Source organism: Salmo salar, chromosome 19 (genome assembly GCF_965601325.2).
Source record: "Salmo salar chromosome 19, fSalSal1, whole genome shotgun sequence".
Taxonomy (NCBI): domain Eukaryota; kingdom Metazoa; phylum Chordata; class Actinopteri; order Salmoniformes; family Salmonidae; genus Salmo; species Salmo salar.
The window spans coordinates 70,564,356-70,589,829 of NC_138309.1; the positions used below are offsets into that span (position 1 = coordinate 70,564,356).

Sequence of the window (25,474 nt, forward strand, 5' to 3'; positions counted from 1 at the left end):
TAATGGAATACTTAGAATTTTATTGTCACGAATTGCGCCATGCGCGCGACACTTCTTTACTATTTCGGATAGTGTCTGGAACGCACGAACAAAACGCCGCTATTCGGATATAACGATGGATTATTTTGGACCAAACCAACATTTGTTATTGAAGTAGCAGTCCTGGGTGTGTATTCTGACGAAGACAACAAAAGGTAATCAAACTTTTATAATAGTAAATATGATTATGGTGAGTGCTAAACTTGCCGGGTGTCTAAATAGCGAGCCCGTGATGCCTGGGCTATGTACTTAGAATATTGCAAAATGTGCTTTCACCAAAAAGCTATTTTAAAATCGGACATATCGAGTGCATAGAGGAGGTCTGTATCTATAATTCTTAAAATAATTGTTATGCTTTTTGTGAACGTTTATCGTGAGTAATTTAGTAAAATGTTAGCGAATTCCCCGGAAGTTTGCGGGGGGTATGCTAGTTCTGAACGTCACATGCTAATGTAAAAAGCTGGTTTTTGATATAAATATGAACTTGATTGAACAAAACATGCATGTATTGTATAACATAATGTCCTAGGGTTGTCATCTGATGAAGATCATCAAAGGTGAGTGCTGCATTTAGCTGTCTTCTGGGTTTTGGTGACATTATATGCTGGCTTGAAAAATGGGTGTCTGATTATTTCTGGCTTGGTACTCTGCTGACATAATCTAATGTTTTGCTTTCGTTGTAAAGCCTTTTTGAAATCGGACAGTGTGGTTAGATTAACGAGAGTCTTGTCTTTAAATGGCTGTAAAATAGTCATATGTTTGAGAAATTGAAGTAATAGGATTTTTAAGGTTTTGAAAATCGCGCCACAGGCTAGCAGTGGCTGTTACGTAGGTGGGACGAATTCGTCCCGCCTAGCCTAGAGAGGTTAAGGAGAAGTGTATCTATAATTCTTTGAATAACTGTTGAATATTTTATCAACGTTTATGATGAGTATTTCTGTAAATTGATGTGCTCATTCACCGGAGGTTTTGGGAGTCAAAACATTTCTGAACATTACACGCCAATGTAAAATGGGGGTTTTGGATATAAATATGAACTTTATTGAGTAAAACATACATGAATTGTGTAACATGAAGTCCTATGAGTGCCATCTGATGAAGATCATCAAAGTTTAGTGATTAATATTAGCTGTATTTCTGGTTTTTGTGACGCCTCTCCTTGCTTGGAAAATGGCTGTGTGGTTTTTCTTGTCTCGGCGCTGTCCTAACATAATGTAATGTTATGCTTTCGCCGTAAAGCCTTTTTGAAATCGGACAATGTGGTTGGATTAACGAGAAGTGTATCTTGAAAATGGGATATCATAGTTGTATGTTTGAGAAATTTGAATTATGAGATTTTTGTTGTTTTGAATTTGCCGCCCTGCTATTTCACTGACTAGCATCCCACATACCCCAGAGAGGTTAACAATAACTAGTTTGTGCTCTGGGACCTACTTTTTAACAAGAACAAGTATGTGCTCTGGTATTGTGCCTGGCGGACCATCCACAAGATCCACCACAGTCTGGACCTTCACTTCCAGATCACAGGCCACACCAAGTTTTCCCCTGACTGGTGCTTCAGCCTCATCAAGCAGTGCCTCAGAAAGACCACAGTGAACAAGAGATTGCTTGGATGGTGAAGAACAGCACCGTGACAGGGGTTAAAATCCCAGGGGTTATCACTACTGTTCAGTCGGGTGGTCAGGTGCCACAAAGAAAGTTACAATTTGTTCAGAACAGGTCAGCACAGCTGGCACCTTAAATGTGCCCGGGAGCTAACATCAATAATACGCATGTAAATCTCTCATTGCTCAAAGTGGAAGAGACTTGTTTTTGTAAGAAGTGTTGACATGCTACTAGCACACAGCTCAGACACCCATAAGACATGCCACCAAAGGTCTCTTCACAATCTCCAAGTCAAGAACAGACTATGGGAGGCGCACAGCACTACATAGAGCCATGGCTACATGGAACTCTATTCCACATCAGGTAACTGATGCAAGTAGTATCAGATTCAAAAAACAGATCAAAATATACCTTATGGAACAGCAGGGACTGTGAAGAGATATAGACACACATACACATGATAAGACATACACTCTAGACACACGTACACATGGATTTATTGTAAATGTGTGATAGTGGAGTATTGGCCTGAGGGAACACAATAAAGTGTATTGGATTAAGTGTTATGAAATGTAATGTCATGTAATATTTTAAGCTGTATATAACGGCATTAATGTTGCTGGACCCCAGATAGAGTAGCTTGGCAGCAGCTAATGGGGATCCTTAATAAATACATATACAAATCCCACAGCTAATTGGACTGGAGGATGGTATGATGCTGGTGGAAAGCTATGGCTGGCAACAACACCTGACTCCGTACTTCAGGCTGCTGCCACAGATCAAGCAGTACCAGCACTCCAGGTGAATATATTCTTAATATCTAAACTTGGGAGGTAAATTTATGTTACGCAAGGTTGTAATGTCTTGAAATGTTTTTTGTCTATTTTCCTGTTTTTACAGCCTTGATGCTCTGGAGCCTGGTGTTGTTGTCGCCAAAGAGCATTCGGACTCAGTCGGGACCAGGTTTCAGCTGTTGCAAAATGCTGACGTCATTCCTCCCATAGATGGTCTGCCTGTGCAAGCAGCACCTGGACTGGACACAACTAGACAAACTTATTTGAGAAGATCAGGGAGTTTTGCGACAAAGAGGGCATTGACATCACGTGCCCTGCACCAAAGTCAAGGGCAGGACAGAAACTGACTCTGTATCCTGTGAATGTGACAAATAAACTTTTTTTTATTTACACTACCCTTCAAAAGTTCAGGGTTACTTAGAAGTTTACTTGTTTTTGAAAGAAAAGAACATTTTTTGTCCATTAAAATAACATCAAATTGATCAGAAATACAGTGTAGACATTGTTAATGTTGTAAATTACTATTGTAGAGGGAAACAGATTTTTTTATAGAATAGGCGTACAGAGGCCCATTATCAACAACCATCACTCCTATGTTCCAATGGCACGTTGTGCTAGCTAATGATAAATAACGAAGTGCGCGCCCTCACCGGAACGCGTTACAAACACTACAGCCAAAATGGGAGCCACTTACAAAAACTACAAATTCTAGCTCATTTTTCAAAAAACAAGCCTGAAACTCTTTCTAAAGACTGTTGACATCTAGTGGAAGCCCTAGGAACTGCAATCTGGGAGGTGATTCCTTTTATATTCCCATTGACAACCATTGTCATCAGTGGTGAGCTGGAGAAAAATACATTCTGGATGGATTGTCCTCGGGTTTTTGCCTGCCATATCAGTTCTGTTATACTCACAGACATTATTTTAACAGTTTTGGAAACTTTAGAGTGTTTTCTATCCAATTTCTAGTATATGCATATCCTAGCTTCTGGGCCTGAGTAACAGGCAATTTACTTTGGGCACCTCATTCATCCAAACTTCTGAATACTGCCCCCTATCCCGAAGAAGCTCTAGGGAAGCCTTTCTGAAACTGGCAAGATTTGAACCCGGGTGACTTACAGTAATCCATGCATATATTATTTACATTTGTGTGGTCGTGAGAATCAAAACCACTTTCCTGCAATGCTTTACCAACTGAGCTACAGAGGACAATCATGTGGGTAGTGGATAAGTGCACACCTCAGGAAAACATGTAGGGTGTTGACATGCATAGCCTGCAAGTTGCTCCAACCCTCCAAGAGCACAAACATAGACTTACAGTATATTTGGCCCAACCATAGATGTCTATAATGTACTGTATTGTACTGTACTCTACTCTACTGTAATATGTTCTACTGTACTAAAATGTACTGTACATTACTTTGCTGTACTGAGCTATACTGTACTGAACTATACTTTACTGTACATTATCGTATTGTATTTTTAAAATGTTTAATTGAACCTTAATTTCAAAAGGTCAGCTCCAACACATCGTTTGACCTAGAGTCTCGGAATTTGGTACAAAGGTTCCTCTCTACCGAAGGAACATATTTGCCTCCAAGACTGATGATGTCACCATGATGGATCATCCTCCATTTTGAAACTGTGAGCTTTTTCAGCATTTTTAAACAACATATCCTCAGAAATCACTCAACTGATCTCTCCGAAACCTGCCGTAGAGCATCTATAGACCAATATATTTAAATGCATTATAAATTAAGTTTATATCTTAAACGTCATTACCGCTGTGAGCCAATGAAGTTGAGGGAATTTGGCCCTAACAATTGAAGTCGTTCTTGGAGGGAATGGCGCCTCCTTCTGGCCATGCCTCTCAATACTCAATACAATGTTCCCTGAAGTGTGCACTGGTCCACTACCCACATTGATTCAAAACTATATAATTGGTGTGAGTACCAGAGATGAAGTCACCCTTTACATCCAGACCAAGACTTTCTAAGACCCAAACCAAGGGCCAGTGGATCGATACTACGACCAGACCAAGAACAGTTTAAATGGGTAAAAATAAGATTCAGTAGAGTAAACTTCAGTAGAGTATTTGTATTTATTGTGGATCCCCATTAGCTGGTGCCAAGGCAGCAGCTAGCTACTCATCCTGGGGTCCAGCAAAATTAAGGCAGTTTATAACATTTTAAAACCATTACATTACATTCAGACTGTGTGCCCTCAGGTCCCTACTCCACCACTACCACATATATACAGTACAAAATCCATGTGCACGTGTGTGTACAGTGCGTATGCTGTCGTGTGTGTATGCGCCTATGTTTGTGTTGCTTCACAGTCCCCGCTGTTCCGTAAGGTGTTTTTTTTTAATCTGTTTTTAAATCAAATTTTACTGCTTGCATGAGTTACTTGATGTGGAGTTCCACGTAGTCATGGCTCTATTTAGTACAGCCCCCACAATCTTTTTTATCATCAATTTCTCTCAGCCAATCAGTCATTTGTGTAAGTGCTGTGCTTGTTGAATGTCCTTCTTGATAAGCATGCTGAAGGTTTGTTGCCAATTTGTTTACCGTAAAATAGCATTGTATCTGGTCAAACACCATTTCTACTATTCTTAGGTAGCGGAATTACTTTTGCTTCCCTCTAAGCCTGAGGGCATACACTTTCTAGTAGGCTTAACTTGAAGATGTGGCAAATAGGAGTGGCAAGATAGTTCGCTATTATCCTCATTAATTTTCCATCCAAGTTGTCAGACCCCGGTGGCTTGTCATTGTTGAAAGACAACAATAATTTTTTCACCTCTTCCACACTAACTTTATGGTATTTAAAATGACAGTGCTTGTCTTTCATAATTTTGTCAGATATACTTGGATGTGTAGTGTCAGCATTTGTTGCTGGTATGTTATGCGTACATTTGCTAAGCTTCCCAATGAAAAAGTCATTAAAGTAGTTGGCAATATCAGTTGGTTTTGTGATGAATGAGCCATCTGTTTCAATGAATGATGGAGAGAAGTTTGCCTTTTTTCCCAGAATTCCATTTAAGGTGCTCCAAAGATTTTTATTGTCATTCTTTATTTCATTTATCTTGGTTCGTAGTGTAGTTTATTCTTCTTATTATTCAGTTTAGTCACATGATTTCTCAATCTGCAATAAGTTTTCCAAACGGTTGTGCAGCCAGACTTATTTGCCATTCCTTTTGCCTCATCCCTCTCAACCATACAATTTTTCCACAGGGATTTAAGTTTTAACAGTAATTTTCTTAATGGGTGCATGCTTATTAGCAACTGGAATAAGCAATTTCATAAATGTGTCAAGTGCAGTGTATGTTTGCTCCTCATTACATACCACTGACCAACAGATATTCTTTACATCAATAACATAGGAATCACTACAAAAAGTATTGTATTACCTCTTATAGACTATATTAGGCCCAGCCTTTGGAACTTTCGTTTTCCAAGATATGGCTACTATATTGTGATCACTACATCTAATGGATCTGGATACTGCTTTCAATTTCTGTAGCAGTAGTAAAGATGTGATCAGTACATGCTGATGATTTCGTTCTTGTGCTGTTTATAACTACCCTGGTAGGTTCACTGATAACCTGAACCAGGTTCCATGCACTGGTTACAGTTTGAAGCTTTTTCTTAGTGGGCAGCTTAGTGAGCAGCTTGATGAAAGCCAGACAATATTTAAATCACCCAGAAAATATACCTCTGTATTGATATCATATACATTATCAAGCATTTCACACATGTTATCCAGATACTGACTGCGTGGGCTATTTTGAGCACTTTTCTTCTGGGATGCTTACTTGCTTTCATTGCTTTACTGGGAGGTTGAGCAGCAGTAGATGTGCTCATGTTCTTTATGTTAGTGCAGGGTGAGCTGCTCACAGTGGACTTCCTCTTAGGGAACACCGGCCAGTACAGTACAGTACAGCATAATTCAGTAGAGTACAGTAAGGTACAGTACAATAGTGTACAGTACAGTAAAGTACAGTACGGTATAGTTCTGTACAGTACAGTTCAGTATAGTTCAGTACAGCATAGTACAGTACAGTACAGTAGAGTATAGTACAGTACAGTACAGTATAGTAAGGTACAGTACAATAATGTACAAGACAGTAAAGTACAGTATAGTTCAGTACAGTACAGTTCCTAACAGTAGAGTACAGCAAAGTACAGTACAGTATATATATGTTATTAAATGTACCTTAATTTAACTAGGCAAGTCAGTTAAGAGCAAATTCTTATTTACAATGACAACCTACAATTGTACCTTACTATACTCTGCTTTACTGAACTATACTCTACTGTACTGAACTTAACTGAACTATCCAGGCTGTATCGCAACCGGCCATGTTTGGGAGTCCCATAAGGCTGCCACAATTGGGCGGTGTAGGCCGTCATTGTAAGTAAGAATTTGCCTAGTGAAATAAAATGTTGTGTATAGGGCCACCATTTGGCCGAGTTGCACCAGATGTATTTGTGCACTGACTTACACCATCCCACCAAGTTTGGTCTCTGTAGATCTTACCATTCAAGAACTATAGCTCTCTAAAGATTATTATTATTTTCCAATGTTAACAATTATAATAGGGTTCCTTCGGGGAATGGACCCCTAATGAACCAGAAGAAATACAATTGGGTTTCACCAGCTTCACTGCTGAACCCCTAATAATGACTGAGAAAGAATACAATAGGGTTTCACCAGTTTCACTGCTTGAATCCTAAATACACAACGTTGGATTTGGACTGACAAGGTTTAATACAGCTTTGCTTAAGTTGTATTCTTCTAGAATCATTTTGTAGATTTTTTATAATATTTTTTAATGAATGTTGAAACGCAGGAATAATCCCAAATTGAGCATATGCAATGTGTTTTGTTATTTTTCTCAACAGCATGCAACTTACTGCTGTCAGACTATGCCGTGCGTGCATCTCGGTAGATGGGCCAGACAACTGGTCCGACCTGGGGATGGGAAATTGGGACATAACTTTTTTAGAGCAATTTGGGTCTTTGAAGGTGTTGACTCCCGGTCCCATTTGTCAGTGGTTGAAATAGTTGCTTCGACATTGGGACGTGACTTTCTCTACTTCTTGCCATCTTTTAAAAATGTCAAATCCTCTTCTACTCTACCATCCAAATGAAAACATCTGGGGCTGGTTTCACCATTTGGGCGTTTAAAAAGTTGGTCTTAAATGCTAGGTTGGACGGAGCTAAGTCAGAATTGGGATCAGAATTTATACCTGTTGCACCAACCCCAAAAAACGCTTGTCGTAGCTAAGTCCAGTGTAAGAAATTCTTTCATGAGATTTGATGCTTCATAATGATGGTTGCTTGGCAGCGCCCATTACTAGGCTGTTACCATTCTGAGGCATGTCGCTACGACAATCACGTCGCAAAGCCCACCACTATGCATGCATGTTTTCGTATGCATGCCAGTCTCCAGACCTTAATCCCATAGAAAATCTGTGGAGGGAGCTGAAGGTTAGAGTTGCCAAACGTCAGCCTTGAAACCTTAATGACTTGGAGAAGATCTGCAAAGAGGAGTGGGACAAAATCCCTCCTGAGATGTGTGCAAACCTGGTGGCCAACTACAAGAAACGTCTGACCTCTGTGATTGCCAACAAGGGTTTTGTCACCAAGTACTAAGTCATGTTTTGCAGAGGGGTCAAATACTTATTTCCCTCATTAAAATGCAAATCATTTTATAACATTTTTGACATGTGTATTTCTGGATTTTTTTGTTGTTATTCTGTCTCTCACTGTTCAAATAAACCTACCATTAAAATTATAGACTGATCATTTCTTTGTCAGTGGGCAAACGTACAAAATCAGCAGGGGATCAACTACTTTTTTCCCTCACTGTATATGCATAGTCACTTTAACCATATCTACATGTACATACTACCTCAATCAGCCTGACTAACTGGTGTCTGTATGTAGCCTCGCAACTTTTATAGCATCGCTACTGTATATAGCCTGTCTTTTTACTGTTGTTTTATTTCTTTACTTACCTATTGTTCACCTAACACCTTTTTTTGCACTGTTGGTTAGAGCCTGTAAGTAAGCATTTCACTGTAAGGTCTACACGTGTTGTATTCGGCGCATGTGACAAATATGCTTTGATTTGATTTGATTTGAAATGCAGCTACTTTGCTGTTATTCTGGCGGTACTTTTTGACATACTGTAAATTAGCTGTAGTTGGCAAGCTAGCAAGCAAACTGGCTTATCCTGCTATGGCAATGATTAATATGCCTTTTGCGTCTGTTATTTTGTTAGCTAGATAATAAACCAAGGGAAGAAATATAATTCGCAAAATACAACTAGCTAGCTACTGTCTGTGTAAAACAGCTACATTTCAGTTGTGTCACCTAGTCCTTCGCTAACATTAGCTAGCTAGCTATGTTGCTAACAGCAGACTGGGCAGAACGAGATGGTCCCACAAAAGGTGCCTCATTTGCACTGAGATGTCTCTTGAAATCCAACGATTATCAAGACATATTCAATTCTACATTTTAACTACATTAATATCTTACTACTTATTTACCTTGGTTCTCCTTGGTCAACATTGACTGTCACTGCACTTTTGTCCTCGATGTCGCTCAATAATATGTGAACCAGTGAACGTCTTTTTTTTGCTAAGTAACATTACTACAAATTCCTACACGTGGGTATTTAATGACAATTTCAACAGCTGGATACAAATTTAAACTTTTAAAGTGCACACCTGTCACGTCCTGACCAGCAGAGGGAGCAATTGTATTTGTTTTGGTCAGGATGTGGCATGTTTTTTGTGTGTTAAGTGTTGTGTTGGTGATTGGACTCCCAATTGAAGGCAGGTGTGTTGAGTTGCCTTTGATTGGGAGTCCTATATAGTAGTGTGTGTTTTTCTTTGGGGTTGTGGTTAGTTGTTTTTGCACTGCGTTTTGTGTGCCTGCAAAACTGTTGCTGTCGTGTTTATTGTTGGTTTTCCTGTGGATGCTTTACTTGAGTTTATTAAAAAACTATGAGTATCCACATTCCCGCTGCGCCTTGGTCCATTCCTAACGACAAGCCTTACAGCACCCAAATCCAAAACTGTTTTTACCCGACACAAGGATTTTGAATTGAACATGGCTCATGTGCTAAGTGATATTATATTTTTTTAAAAACCTATGTTGTCAAATACCTCCAGAAGAAAGTCATGCTCAAGAAATTTGTGAGGTGTCCTATGTGTGGCCACAAGCAGAAAATGACACGTGCAAAATGGATACATATAGTAAGTTAACGCTACAACCAGTATTGATTGGCCTAGAGAACTTTGAGAAAGCTTGAAATGAGGAGTACTGTAAGAAATGTTTGAATATGTAATTGTACAGTGAATCTAACTTTCATCTTGAGCTGGTATGTAGCCTAGTTAGCTAGTCTCATAGGTTTTATGCGTGTACACTGCTGGGCCGAGCTGACGTTGACTCATATGTCATTTCACCAGCCGGAAAACATTTTAAAAAATGGAGAAGAATCTAAGCTTTCCGGTGGACAGTGTACTTCATAATTGTGCCTGTGCTGCTTGAGAATTTTGATTTCCGGTCTTTCTACAAGGGCTCACGCTCCTCTGACACTCAGGACTGCGAGCCCGTGTAGAGCGAGTGAAGAGCTTAGGAGACGCACCCCTTCTGGTCTACCTTTGGCCTGCAGCCTAGATGTTCAAGATGTTTCATCTCTGTCTGGAAAGCAGTTGTTCTCCTTTTTCTAACAATGTGGATGTATTCCTTCTGCTACTGAAAAAGTTAATTGATAAGCATAGTAGAATGGAATTGAATGTAATAGAATTACTTAGCTTACGTTCCATTTCGATTATCACTTAGTGTTATCATGCGCCTGTGTCTGAGTTAAATGTGCATGTTTCCTTGCAGGATTTGTAGAAACAAGGAGGCATCATCAGACTCCTACTGCTCCATCCGGAAGGATTCAATGTTTAGCCATTCTCGGGTTCCACTTACGAACTGCGTAACATTTCTTTATCGGTAGGATAATGAATTTGACAAACTAAGAGAGTTTTGTATAATTACATTTTTAGAAAGTGGTTCACAGTCAGGGGTTGCATTACCCAAAAGGGCTTTCAAAAATCCCTAACAGTTTTTTTGTTTTGTTTTTTTTTACACTGGAATGATATCATGCTTCATTGATGATTAAATAGCTGGGCTAGTGGTAGACCTGCCAAGGTCAGAAAATACATCATTGTCACATCCTGACCAGTAAAAGGTGTTATTTGTTATTGTAGTTTGGTCAGGGCGTGGCAGGGGGTGTTTGTTTTGTGTGTTTTGGCGTTTTGGGGTTATGTTCTATGTTAGTCTATTTCTATGTTTATTCTAGGTTGTCTATGTCTAGATTGGAAGTGTTTGGGATTGGTCTCTAATTGGAGGCGGCTGTATCTCGTTGCCTCTGATTAGAGTCTATATTTAAGTAGTTATTTTTTTCCTCATTGTGTTTGTGGGTGGTTATTTTCTGTTCAATGTTTCGTGTACCTGACAGTACTGTTTGGCTGTCTTGTTTTTCTTGTTTTGTTTAGTGTTCTAAATAAAGTTAATTATGAGCACTAAAACCGCTGCGCCTTGGTCTACTCCCTTTGACGACCGTTACAGAACCACCCACCAAATTGTTTTGGGGGGGCACACGGGAAGTTTGGCTGGGCCAGGGGTGCACCCTAAGCCAACTCCCCGTGCTTATTATGGGGAGTGTTTGGCGTGGAGAGCACCGTGCTATGCGGAAGTGCGCACGGTCTCGCCCATCCGCATGCACAGTCCGGTGCGGTCGATACCAGCCCCCCGCAAGTGCCGTGCTAGAGTGGGCATCCAGCCAGGAAGGAATACTCCTTCCTGGCTGGATGCCCACTCTAGCACGGCACTTGCCTGCTCAGCACATCTGGCCACCAGTGCGTCTCCTAGGCCGAGGCTATCCTGCGCCTGCTCTACGCACGGCAGCCATCATTCCTCAGCACAGCCCAGTTCGTTCCTGTGCCATCACTCCGCCCGTGCAGGGCTACAGTGACAATCCAGCCAGGACGGGTTGTGCTGGCTGTGCGCTCCAGACCTCCAGTGCGTCTTCAAGACCCAGTGTATCCTGTTCCTGCTCCTCGCACTAGCCCTGTGGTGCGTGTCACTAGTCTGGCGCCTCCAAAGCCAGCCCCACGCATCAGGCCTTCAGTGCGCAGTCCCCGTCCAGAGCTTTCGGCGACAGTTCCCCATCCAGAGCTTCCGGCGACAGTTCCCCGTCCAGAGCTTCCGGCGACAGTTCACCATCCAGAACTTCCGGCGACAGTTCCCCGTCCGGAGCTGCCGTCGACGTCCCACAGTTCGGAACCGACAGAGATGGCCCACAGTCCGGAGCCTGCAGAGATGGCCCACAGTCCGGAGCCTGCAGAGACGGCCCACAGTCCGGAGCCTGCAGCGACGCACCTCAGCCCGAGGTCTCCAGCGACGCACCTCAGCCCGAGGTCTCCAGCGACGCACCTCAGCCCGAGATCTCCAGCGACGCACCTCAGCCCGAGGTCTCCAGCGACGCACCTCAGCCCGAGGTCTCCAGCAACGCACCATAGCCCAGAGCCTTCAGCAGTGGTCTACAGCCATGAGCCTTCAGCGGGGGTGGGCAGGTTAGAATGGGGACTAAGCCCGGAGCCAGAGCCACCTCCGTAGTTGGAGGATTAGATTAGGGGGGGTGTAGCACGGGAGCCGTAGTTGACAGTGGCCACCCTCCCCTGCCTCCCTTTAAGTTTGGGGTTGTTTTTGTGTTTTTTTTTTTTTTTTTTTAGGTGCATTTCGGGGTCTGCACCTTTGGGGGGGGGTTACTGTCATGTCCTGACCAGTAAAAGGGGTTATTTGTTATTGTGGTTTGGTCAGGGTGTGGCAGGGGGTGTTTGTTTTGTGTGTTTTGGGGTTTTTGGGTTATGTTCTATGTTAGTCTATTTCTATGTTTATTCTAGGTTGTCTATGTGTAGGTTGGAAGTGTTTGGGATTGGTCTCTAATTGGAGGCAGCTGTATCTCGTTGCCTCTGATTAGAGACTATATTTAAGTAGGGTTTTTTTCTCATTGTGTTTGTGGGTGGTTCTTTTCTGTTCAGTGTTTCGTGTATCTGACAGTACTGTTTGGCTGTCGTGTTTTTCTTGTTTTGTTTAGTGTTCTAAATAAAGTTAATTATGAGCACTCAAACCGCTGTGCCTTGGTCTACTCCCTTCGACGGCCGTTACAATCATTTTGACTACTGTTTGTAAATAGCTGTTACCCACAGAAAGTCCATGCTCTTTCAAGGTACTGGTGAGTGTGGGGCTCTCTGCTAAGTAATTACATTTTAGTTAGTGTTCCGTGGCATAGGCTTGTACAGAAGTTGAACAAAGTATAGCGAGTAGGTCTCTCCAGGCTGAAGAGAATGTGGTTTAAGGGCAAGTTAAGGTTGTGTTTCCAAAAGCTGGGTCTCAATGAGTTGAGTCTTGGGCCTTTCGTGGGTTTCATTTATGAAAAAAAAAGATTTGGGTTTCTATTGTCATATGCTATTGATTTGATCATTTTTTGGTGGCAATATTGCAGATTTGTATGGGGCTACACTTGAGGCAAGTTGATATGATAGAGGATGCCATTGCACGGAGCTCAAAGAACCTGACAAGAATGACGAAACGCCTGAGAAAGGTGAGAGGTGAATTGTCATTGTTACCGTTGTCCATCAACACAGAATTATAAGCAATTTTAACTCTGAAAAAAACACCAGTTTAGTTTACCTATATTCACTCTGAGAAAATGTTTGCTCACTTACAAACTTTATGTAAAAGTGTGCTTTTAATCATCAGGCTTTTGGGATATTTCATGTGTTATTTACTGGACAGCTTAAAGGGGCAGTCCAAGATTTTACACAATTAGCTTGCTTTTCCAACCATCCCAACCAGCGTTTCCCACAGGAATTTAGGTTACTTGTCATGGTTGCAGGCCGGCAAGGGCAGCATGGCATGACTGGGGAGTCTTTCACCACTGCTGCTGCTCTAATTTATTATTCTTGTGAGTCTACACTATTCAGTCAAGTAAAGTAAAAGCTGTTATGTTTTGAGTGTTTTGAGTACAAATGTGTTTTGAGTACTGTTTTTAGAGCTGCAACTAACCCCTATTTTGATAATCAATCTGTCAATTGTTACTTTGATTACTCAATTTGTTGGAATTTTAAAAAGCCTGTTTTGCAGACTGAGTATAGGCTGAATGTCTTATCAAATATTAAAATATTTACTGTGCATTACACTGTAAATATGGCAATAACAGACAAACTCAGTTATTTTGTTACAACTTCCATTAAAGTGTATTTCCAAATGAGACAGGAACAGTATAAGCTCAAGACGATTTGGGACCCTAAGTGAGATTTGATGTTGGTGTCCCTTCTATAGCAGCTGAGGGTCATGCTTCCCTGGGACACTCAAGTCTTATATCACTAACATTTGTCTTACCTCTCATTATTGAAGGTCTGCAACAAAGCCCTGGGGAGGTTCAAGAGGAGGAAGGGTTTCCAAATTGGGTCAAGTTATCTAGTAACATTTATTATCTGGGCTTGGGAACTGAGAGATCATTTGTTGATATATTTATCTTATGGTAATCAGTTGCCATTTTAAAGTACTCTTCAGTAGATATACTGATATGGGGAAAAAATTGAGGGCTTGCCCATTTTATATACTGAATTATTTGATAAATGCATATTTCAGTGCTCTTGGACACATTATCAGTGATGTTTCCTAGGATTATGTTTTGGGTCTTTCAACATTATATGGCTTCACCATCAGATCTTAGTTTCCATGGATTTATCTCGCTATTTCAAGGCGTGACTAACCACTGTCATAAAACAACGATATGCACTGGTTCCTATTTTAAGTACAATCATGGAAGGATGGCGCTAACATGGAGAAGACAGGGTTGGGTGTTTGGGATGATGGAGGTCAGACACAACAGACCGCGCCCAGTTCTTAAAATGTCGGAATACCGCTCACAGGCAAACTTAATCCCCATCATCAGACGACATGTGCGAAGAGGATCCAACATTCTGAGTAACTGCTGGAGAGCGTATATCAGGTCTCTGAATAGGCTGGGTTACAATCACCAGACAGTGAACCACACAAACAACTTTGTGGATCCTCACACAGGATGTCACACACAACACACTGAAAGTGTGTTGCAGACAGTAAAGGGGCAGGTCTGGAGGCTAAGGGTTTATAATTTAAAGAAGCATCTCCGTTTTATTGAGTGGATGTACTGGTTGGGTAAAGAAAATAAGAAAGGAGTACTCCCTCAACACTTCAAAGACATTGGATTAGTATAGTGGCATGCCCCTAGAGAAAATGTTTTGTCAAAACCATTCCAAGCTGTAAGATCAGACATTGTTTAGGGTCAATGTTATCTTTCAAATTAGTGTGTTTCATTCTTTTGACAGGGTTATAAGCATGTTTTGTTGCTATCAGTGTTTTTTGGGTCACTGCACGTAAAAATGTTTTTGATATCACATGAAACGTGACACTATGGATTCCATTGCTTCCAAACATATCACTGTCTGATCAACAGGCTATGCACCAACCCTCAAGAAAGTGTATTACGAAACTGCACCTACTACAATCAAAAACACGTTATAACATAGTAACTACATATTAATTACATGATTAAATCAAAATGTTTTTCACTTTACATTAAGTTGCTTGTTCCTGTGTAGAAACATTGTAGTTATGACACTATTCTTTAAAATGACATTGTAATGACACATTTTGATAAACCTGCAAAACATTTAATCATATTGAAAGTACATAGTAATTACTCTTAAAGGTGCTGTAATAACATTTTTCCTAGATTGAGATGGATTCCCATTGATCACAACTACTAGTACTGTATTGGGTGTCTGCCATCATTGTAACATAGTAACTTCATAGTAATATTATGAGTAATTCACCGTATGTTTCAATTTACATTAAATTACTTGTTCCTGTTAAGAAACATTGTAATTACAATACTTTTCTTTATAACTAATAATTACTGAAATGTTGATATATACCGCAATATATTTAATAACAATGAAAGTACATAGTAATTACACTTAAAGGTGCTGTAATAACATTCTTCCTAGATTGAGATAGATTCCCATTGATCACAACTACAAGTACTGTAGTTGTGATCAATGGGAATTTACGTTTTTTTAACTAGGCAAGTCAGTTAAGAACAAATTCTTACTTTCAATGACGGTCTAGGAACAGTGGGTTAACTGCCTTGTTCAGGGGCAGAATGACAGATTTTTACCTTGTCAGCTCGGGGATTCGATCTTGGAACCTTTCGGTTACTAGTTCAATGCTCTAACCACTAGGCTACCTGCTGTATTGGGAGGCTGCCATCGTTGTAACATAGTAACTGCATAGTACTGTAATTACATGAGTAAGTCATAATGTGTTTCACTTTACATTAAGTTGCTTCTTCCTGTGTAGAAACATTGTAGTTATGATACTTTTCTTTATAACATTGTATTAACTGACATTTTGATATATCCTGTGAAATATGTAATTGCATTGAAAGTAGATTGTAATTACACTTACAGGTGCTGTAACAACGTTCATCCTACATTGAAGTGTATTCTCCCAGTGATTGTAATAAAAAGGTTTACCCTACTGTGTTTCACTTTACTTGAATCTGCTTGCTCATGAGTACCTACATTAATATTATACAGTACATTATATTATTTTGAACAACATTTCACTTACATTACACCTTTTAAGACAGAGAAATAAACCCCAAATCCATTTTCAAAGGCAGGTACATAGTATTTACAAAGGTTATACCATTATGTGTTTCACTTGACATTAAGTTGCTTGCTGCTGGGTAAGTGCATTATAGTTGCATGCATATCCATTGTAAATGCATTGCTCTTACATTTAATTCAGTACATCCTTTAAGCCAAATAATATGGAAATAAGATAACTGAAGCAGTAGTTAATGATAGGGTGTGCGTTGTTACAACAGCTGACGGAGTCCTAGCCTAGCTTATTTTGGTGGTAGTGACTTATGTAGTTACATGTTACAAGGTTAGATAATAGGATGCATTGTTAACATGGTGCTATACAGGAGACTGCAAAAGTGTAATTACAAAACATGTTAGTTACATTTGGAACAAGACATGTAAATATATCATGAGTAATTACACATGTGGAATAACCTCCGACAAGCTGATTTGTAATTACATGTCCTTGTTCCACTAATAACCTATACCGTTTAACCCTTATTACACTGTAATTACATAGTATTTACATTGTAATTACATGTAACTACTATGTTATAAATACATGTATGACTATTTAGTTACATATTAATTCATGTACACTTAAGGTAAAGCGTTACTAAGTGGGTATATCAGAAGAACTCTTAAATGAAAACCAATCAAACAATGTTTCCATCCAACCATTTTATGTAAGTAAAGTACCTGTTGGATAAAAAAAATGAACATCAGGCCTGAAACAGTAGAATTGTTGATAAACTTTCCAAATGTCGACAAAGAAAATATATACTTGAAGGGTGGATCTTTTTTTAGTCTGTGAAACAGATCATATTGCAAATGTCAGTGGAAACGCTAGGTTGTGCATTTGTTGATAGAATAACCATCAAGCTTGCAGTCACGCGATGCTATGTTGTGTGGTCCTCCCACTACTAATTGGAAAAGCATACAGTTTATTAGGCTACAGATTCAATCATTTATGATGAACTTCACAGGGTGGTGAAAATGCACGGGGAGGAGCATGATGCTCCTTTCCAATAAATATCGAAGGTCTTCATTTTATGCTGGAGCTATAATGATCGGTGCTTGGCTGCCAAATGACAAATAAAAAATGATCTCGCTCTTATCCATCATCTCATCATGTAGCATACCTTGAAGGAGGTGAGTAGCCATAAGTTAACCAAACATCACAAGCCCTCTCTAAAGTCGTAAAGGTAAGAATGGACCACTCACTTGCTTCGTGGATGCCTGGGTTATCACTGAACTCCAGTACATAGAGGTGGCGTCCCTCCACACTGCGCCCAATGCTGTAGATCCGTGTGATGTATGGGCACTCGCTCTGCACTACGAACAGGGCCCGCACTAACTCCTCATAGTGGTGGTGCTGGATGTCAGATGCCCAGGCTACAGTCCCATTTAGGCCCATGAGAAGGGCCCCGAGCCACACAATATTCCACCCCAGCCACATGGTCACTCACTGTAGCAGGGAATTGGAGATGAGTTGAGCTTCCCTTGACTGCCAACCCCTCTCTTCGTCTGACTGCCTTAGTGCCTATGTCTCTCACTTATTCTCTCTGTTCCTCTAACTTTGTCTCTCTCTCATTTTCTCTCTCTCTCTCTGTTTTCTGCCTCCTCCCACGAGCGCCCTACTCCCCCACACCGAAGAGCAAATAAGGACAGCCCCCTCTCTCTTTGTCTTGTTCCCTTACTCTCGCAACTGCCTCTTTCCTTTGGTCCCTTGTCAAGTACGTGCTAGTTGCTTCACTGGCATTAAGTGTACATAAGAGTCTGTCTGGTTTTACTATGTCAGTACCCCCTCCTCCCTCCCCCTCTCTCTTCTCTTCATTATTCCTCTCTTGCCAAATGTGGGGGTTTAGATTGACAATAACTCCTGGCAGGGGTTTGTTCTCTCTGCCACTGACTACAGTAAAACAACAAATATATGTAGTAGGAATGTGAGAGAGAGAATGATACCTAAACTCACATATGTTACTTGAAACATTTATTGGGAATTGTTTATATGGTCCCTTTTCAGCATTCACCTTTTATAACGCCATTGCTTTCTGCAACTGAGTAAGAATAATTCAACTTTGACCCTCTTGTTGCAATTGCTGTCATGGTAACCTGACATGAGAGCAAGCCCTAAAACAAACAGAAATGGACTGCTTCATTTCTTAACATTCACAACAGTAAGATAGCAGCTCGCCATACTTGTAAATCCTTTGTAAATAATTACCTTGTAATGTTCCTGTTATGGTGAATAAAAAGTTGGCTACAGTTAAATTCAAACTTTGTCAGATATGTTCTGATAATTATATGAGCTGGTTTGCCAGCTAGATAGCTAACAAGCTAACAATAAACCGAAACATTGTCTAGAGTCTAGAGAAAGTTGCTTTTAGTTGCCTGGCTTGCTAGACTGACATAGTGAGAGCTTGGAACTACAAGGTTCTATCTGCATTTTTGTCAGAATTTAGTTATTGACATAGCCTTGTTCTGTTCAATGTTCTCTACCTATATAGTACTCTAAATACCCAAATTCATGTTGTTAAGTTCAAAATAATACAAGATAATAATTGCTGACACCATTCCGAACTTTAAAGCCATTTATCTCAGAATCATATTTTTGCTGGTAGAACCTTATAGTCGCAAGCTCTCAAAATCCTATATTTAGCTTGTGGCTATAAGGTTCTACTGAATTTTTTTTTATGCAAAAAATAGAGCAAGTAACGTTGCTATTTGTACAAGGCTGCTGCGATGTCAGACTGATGTTTTTGTGTTTATAATTTTTCATAATGACGAGGACAAGTTTGGTCATGATTTAATGCGTGCCAAAGACAGTATGATGTAAGGTGACATTTATACTGTGGGGTTGGCAGGACTTTTAAAGACATTACCGCGATCATGACTAGGTCGGTTGCAGGAAGTAAAAGTACAGGCTTTGTCGCCGGCAATACCTTTCAGATATAAAGAATAGCCTATAGAAACTTTGCGAAAAACGTCTAGGTGTATGAGAGGGAAAGGGAGAGAGATGAGACACAGGTCATGTGCCCTACTCCCTCTCTTTGTAGGGGGTTTGGTCATTCTTCGATTGCATTGGCTTTTGGGCATGGCATTTTGAAAAGAAAATACATTTTTTCCCCCGATTTTCTTAATGGAGGCCACAGATTTTCAAATATAAGGTCATTAGCCCTTTAAAAAAAATATATGATTGATCATTTTGCTCACAATGTCATTACCCTTCATGTAAATGTAATGTCCCCTAAACGTGGTTCTGGTACTGGTTCCGACCGTCATTTTTGCCTATAAATCAATCTGTGGAGACGTAGATAGAAAGGGCTTGCATTGAGCGAAAGACCTGGTTCCCACATAGGCTGTGAAATCTGAAACCACTTGAAGCTGGGATGTCCCTCCTACCATTTAATTTGTTATTCCGACTGTCCATCAACTCCTGGCTGAACCTTACTTCACAGCCACTGACAGCAGGAGAGAGTGGTTTAATCACTGTAGCACATTCAGAGATCGATTTATAGACATTCATCTAAATAATTAATAGATTTTAAACAAAAAACACTTTCTGCTTTTCATAGATGGACAATATTCGAATGAGATGAAAGGCGAGTTCCTAACGAGTTCAGGAAGCCAAGCTAGAGCTCTTTTAGATGTTCATAGTGATGGGGGCAGAAGTTTTGATCAAGAGAGACCTTTAGAAAATATGCAGTTTCTAACAGTAAACATACAAATATGTATTTTACAGATATAAGAAAGGTGATATCTTATAATTAGTCATTTTATAATTTGATTATACTATATTTAGAATGCATACAAGTCATTTCAAGCCTTATTCATACAGTTTTGTTGAATAGGAAATAAATCATAAAATATTTAATATTTTCATATTTTTATAATATTTGTACTGTGTACTTGAGCTTGTGTCCTCAAAAGAGACTACACCTCAGCAATTTATAGCTATTTTACCAGAATGGGACATTTTTGCCTTTTTTGGAGTATACCGCATTACTATAAATTTTTTATGGCTTTCTCATGATAGATAATTACTTTTGGGGATTACATAGATACATTTTCAATTACATTTAGTTACATTTCAATTTCATTTCAATGACAATGACACATGGATTTAGATTTACCAAATGATTAACGCAATCCCAAAATTTGTGACATACTAAAAGGGTGTGATTACTCTAAAAACATATTCAATAAAGACCCCTCCCCAATAACTGTTTGCCCTGGAGGGTATTCTCAAGTTCCTTACAACCTTTGTAATAAGTGATTTCAAGTCGGTAAAAGAAATTACATAAAAATTAGGATGAAATATTATATTTGTAAGAAAAGGTATTTTAATAGCCATCTTTTATTGATCCATGCAATATATTAAATACTTTCTTTCTACTATTCAAAATAATAGACAGATGTCTCTAAATCCCCCCAAAATATCACTACAACTCTATTCATCACTATTTGTGTCACGTCCTGACCAGTATAAGGGTTATTTGTTATTGTAGTTTGGTCAGGATGTGGCAGAGGGTATTTGTTTTATGTGGTTCGGGGTGGTGTTTTTTGTAGAAGGGTATTTGATTTAGGTATTCCGGGGTTTTTGGGCACTGTTCCTTGTTAATGTATTTCTATGTTTAGTCTAGTTAGTTGTATTTCTATGTTTAGGTTAATGGGGGGTTGGACTCTCAATTGGAGGCAGGTGCTTTCTCGTTGCCTCTGATTGAGAGTCCTATATATGGGTATGTGTTTGGTTTAGTGTTTGTGGGAGATTGTCTCTTGTTTTGCGTGTGAGCATGACAAGACTGTTTAGTTGTTCGTGCGTTTTTCCGTGTTTATTATTTTGGTGTTCACTTTATTTTATAAATAAATATCAAGATGAGCATCCACATCCCTGCTGCATTTTGGTCCTCCTTTCCCGACGACAATTGGGATATGCCAGTTTGATTGTTCAAAGAACTTTCAACAATGCATAGAAATAAAGTTTTGCAGTATAAGTGACTTACATTATGTTTATTAATTAATCAAAAGTTCAATATAAACAAAAACATGAATGATGTGTAACTATTTGCAATTTAATTTTGTTTTCATGGTTGCAAAGGCAAGGGACACAAAATCCCCCAAAATCGAAGAATGACCAAGGTTGTTTTAGCAATACCACCCCCGTCTCTTCAAAATATACTGCTAAAAAAATAAAGGGAACACTTAAACAACACATCCTAGATCTGAATGAAAGAAATAATCTTATTAAATACTTTTTTCTTTACATAGTTGAATGTGCTGACAACAAAATCACACAAAAATAATAAATGGAAATCCAATTTATCAACCCATGGAGGTCTGGATTTGGAGTCACACTCAAAATTAAAGTGGAAAACCGGCTGATCCAACTTTGATGTAATGTCCTTAAAACAAGTCAAAATGAGGCTCAGTAGTGTGTGTGGCCTCCACGTGCCTGTATGACCTCCCTACAACACCTGGGCATGCTCCTGATGAGGTGGCGGATGGTCTCCTGAGGGATCTCCTCCCAGACCTGGACTAAAGCATCCGCCAACTCCTGGACAGTCTGTGGTGCAACGTGGCGTTGGTGGATGGAGCGAGACATGATGTCCCAGATGTGCTCAATTGGATTCAGGTCTGGGGAACGGGCGGGCCAGTCCATAGCATCAATGCCTTCCTCTTGCAGGAACTGCTGACACACTCCAGCCACATGAGGTCTAGCATTGTCTTGCATTAGGAGGAACCCAGGGCCAACCGCACCAGCATATGGTCTCACAAGGGGTCTGAGGATCTCATCTCGGTACCTAATGGCAGTCAGGCTACCTCTGGCGAGCACATGGAGGGCTGTGCGGCCCCCTAAAGAAATGCCACCCCACACCATGACTGACCCACCGCCAAACCGGTCATGCTGGAGGATGTTGCAGGCAGCAGAACGTTCTCCACGGCGTCTCCAGACTCTGTCACGTCTGTCACATGTGCTCAGTGTGAACCTGCTTTCATCTGTGAAGAGCACAGGGCGCCAGTGGCGAATTTGTCATTCTTGGTGTTCTCTGGCAAATGCCAAACGTCCTGCATGGTGTTGGGCTGTAAGCACAACCCCCACCTGTGGACGTCGGGCCCTCATACCACCCTCATGGAGTCTGTTTTGATCGTTTGAGCAGACACATGCACATTTGTGGCCTGCTGGATGTCATTTTGCAGGGCTCTGGCAGTGCTTCTCCTGCTCCTCCTTGCACAAAGGCAGATGTAGCGGTCCTGCTGCTGGGTTGTTGCCCTCCTACGGCCTCCTCCACGTCTCCTGATGTACTGGCCTGTCTCCTGGTAGCGCCTCCATGCTCTGGACACTACGCTGACAGACACAGCAAACCTTCTTGCCATAGCTCGCATTGATGTGCCATCCTGGATGAGCTGCACTACCTGAGCCACTTGTGTGGGTTGTAGACTCCGTCTCATGCTACCACTAGAGTGAAAGCACCGCCAGCATTCAAAAGTGACCAAAACATCAGCCAGGAAGCATAGGAACTGAGAAGTGGTCTGTAGTCCCCACCTGCAGAACCACTCCTTTATTGGGGGTGTCTTGCTAATTGCCTAGAATTTCCACCTGTTGTCTATTCCATTTGCACAACAGCATGTGAAATCTATTGTCAATCAGTGTTGCTTCCTAAGTGGACAGTTTGATTTCACAGAAGTGTGATTGACTTGGAGTTACATTGTGTTGTTTAAGTGTTCCCTTTATTTTTTTGAGCAGTGTACATTGATGCCTCCATCATTCATTAACTCTGGTGTGACTACAAACAGTGGATTTTGTGTCTACCCCCACTTCTGGGAAAAACAGCTTCACTGATCCAAAGGTTCAAAGAGATCAGTGCCAATTCCCAACGAGGTGTGCACTGCGCGCACACACACACACACACACACACACACACACACACACACACACACACACACACACACACACACACACACACACACACACACACAGTAGTTCCTGTCAATTAACCAAGAGCCTATAAAGCTGGGACTGTCTGTCAATGTCTTCAGTCACTCATCCACCACATAGGGCATCATTTATCAACCGTGTGTACATTCCTCACTAATTTCTAGAGTACCGTGTGCAACACATTAGTGGGATTTAGGGCATGTAGATTCAGTCTATCACCGTGTTTTATCACTGGGGACAATTGTCGTACACATCATTGCATTTTGTATATAGTTCTGTTGGCTGGGAGTCTCTGACTACCAGAAGGGCCCCTCATTGGGATACAGCATACTTCCCCCACTACCTCAGCTCACGTATTAATTGGAGATCCATCAATTTTCAGACCAGCTCTTTGGACTGGCTGGTTCTGGAGGTCCCGCGGGTCTCCTACTGACCTGGGGGGGAAATGCTTTTAGTTTTTTTGCCTCCAGCTCGTGAAATAGCCTTCAGGCCACCTTGACATTAGACTTGCTAGTCTCCATTGGACAGTTTAGATTGAGTTTAAGGAAGGTTTCTTGGAAATTTCTTGCATGGAATAGCCTTAATTTCTCAGAAGAAAGTACTTTGTTTCTGGCCATTTTGAGCCTGTAATTGAACCCACAAATGCTGATGCTCCAGATACTCAACTAGTCTAAAGAAGTCCAGTTTTGTTGCTTCTTTAATCAGGACAACAGTTTTCAGTTGTGCTAACATAATTGCTAAAGGGTTTTCTAATGATCAATTAGGCTTTTAAAATTATAAACTTGGATTAGCTAACACAACGTGCGATTGAAACAGGAGTGATGGTTGCTGATAATGAGCCTTGGTACGCCTATGTAGATATAAGTGACCCCAAACTTTTGAACGGTAGCGTACACACAGTACTAGTCAAAAGTTTGATATACCTACTCATTCAAATATTTTTCTTTATTTTTACTATTTTCCACATTGTAGAATAATAGTGAAGACATCAAAAGTATTAAATAACACATATGGAATCACGTAGTCACTAAAAAAGTGTTAAACAAATCAAATTAGATTTTATATTTGAGTTTCACCCTTTCCCTGGATGAAAGCTTTGCTGTCTGCAGCATTGAAGGTCCCCAAGAACACAGTGGCCTCCATAATTCTTAAATTGAAGTTTGGAACCACCAACACTCTTCCTAGAGCTGACCCCCCCCCCCCCCCCCCCCCCGGCTAAACTGAGCAATTGAGGAAAAGGGCTTTGGTCAGGGAGGTGACCAAGAACTCGAAGGTCACTCTGGCAGAGCTCCAGAATACCTCTGTGGAGATGGGAGAACCTTATAGAGTGACAATCATCTCTGCAACACTCCACCAATCAGGCCTTTATGGTCAAGTGGCCAAACGAAAGCCACTCCTCAGTAAAAGGCACATGACAGCCCACTTGGAGTTTACCAAAAGGCACCTAAAGGACACTCAGGCCATGAGTAACAAGATTCTCTAGTCTGAGGAAACCAAGATTGATCTCTTTGGCCTGAACGCCAAGCGTCACGTCTGGTGGAAACCAGGCACCATCACTACGGTGAAGCATGGTGGTGGCAGCATCATTCTGTTGGGATGTTTTTCAGTGGCAAAGACTGGGAGAGTAGTCAGGATCGAGGGAAAGATGAATGGAGAAAAATTAAGAGAGCTCCTTGATGAAAACCTGCTCCAAAGCACTCAGCACTCACTGCCAAAGGTGCTTCAACAAAGTACTGAGTAAAGGGTCTGAATACTTATGTAAATGTCATATTTCATTTTTAATACATTTGCAACCATTTCTAAACACAGTTTTTGGTTTGTCATTATGAGGTATTGTGTGTAGATTGAAGAGGGAATTTTTTTTTTAAATCCATTTTAGAATAAGGCGGTAATGTAACAAAATGTTGAAAAATTGAAGGGGTCTGAAAAATTCGCTAAAAAAATTTAAAAACCTGTTTTCGCTTTGTCATTATGGGGAATTGTGTGTAGATTGATGAGGGAAAAAAATAATTTAATCAATTTTACAATAAGGCTGGAAACTAACAAAATGTCAGAAAAAGTCAAGGGGTCTGAATACTTTACAAATGTATTGTACATTTTTCCAGCAGCAGATTATGATTGATAATGTCTAAAGCTGCACTGAAGTCTAACTAAACAGCTCCCACAAGCTTGTTATTATCAATTTATTTCAGCCAATCATCAGTCATTGTCACGATTCCCACCGACAGTGGCGCCCCCTCCTGCTCGGGTGGCGCTCGGCGGTCGTCGTCACCGGCCTATTAGCTGCCACCGATTCCCTTTTGCTTTTCCCTTTTTTTATTTTGTGA

General features: G+C 40.6%; 1 protein-coding gene across 2 annotated transcripts in view; it reads right to left on the reverse strand.

Annotated features, from left to right (window-relative positions):
- Positions 1 to 17,939, reverse strand: part of cpn1 (carboxypeptidase N, polypeptide 1) — a 185,866-nt gene extending 167,927 nt beyond the window's left edge. Inside the window, exon 1 of one of the 2 annotated variants that reach the window (XM_045701860.2) lies at positions 17,432 to 17,939. In XM_045701860.2, the coding sequence (XP_045557816.1) occupies positions 17,432 to 17,666 (235 nt within the window). In that variant the 5' untranslated portion in view covers positions 17,667 to 17,939. The remainder of the gene's footprint in view (positions 1 to 17,431) is intronic. The other variant, NM_001141729.1, reaches the window with a different exon arrangement.
- Positions 17,940 to 25,474: the final 7,535 nt, after the last annotated feature.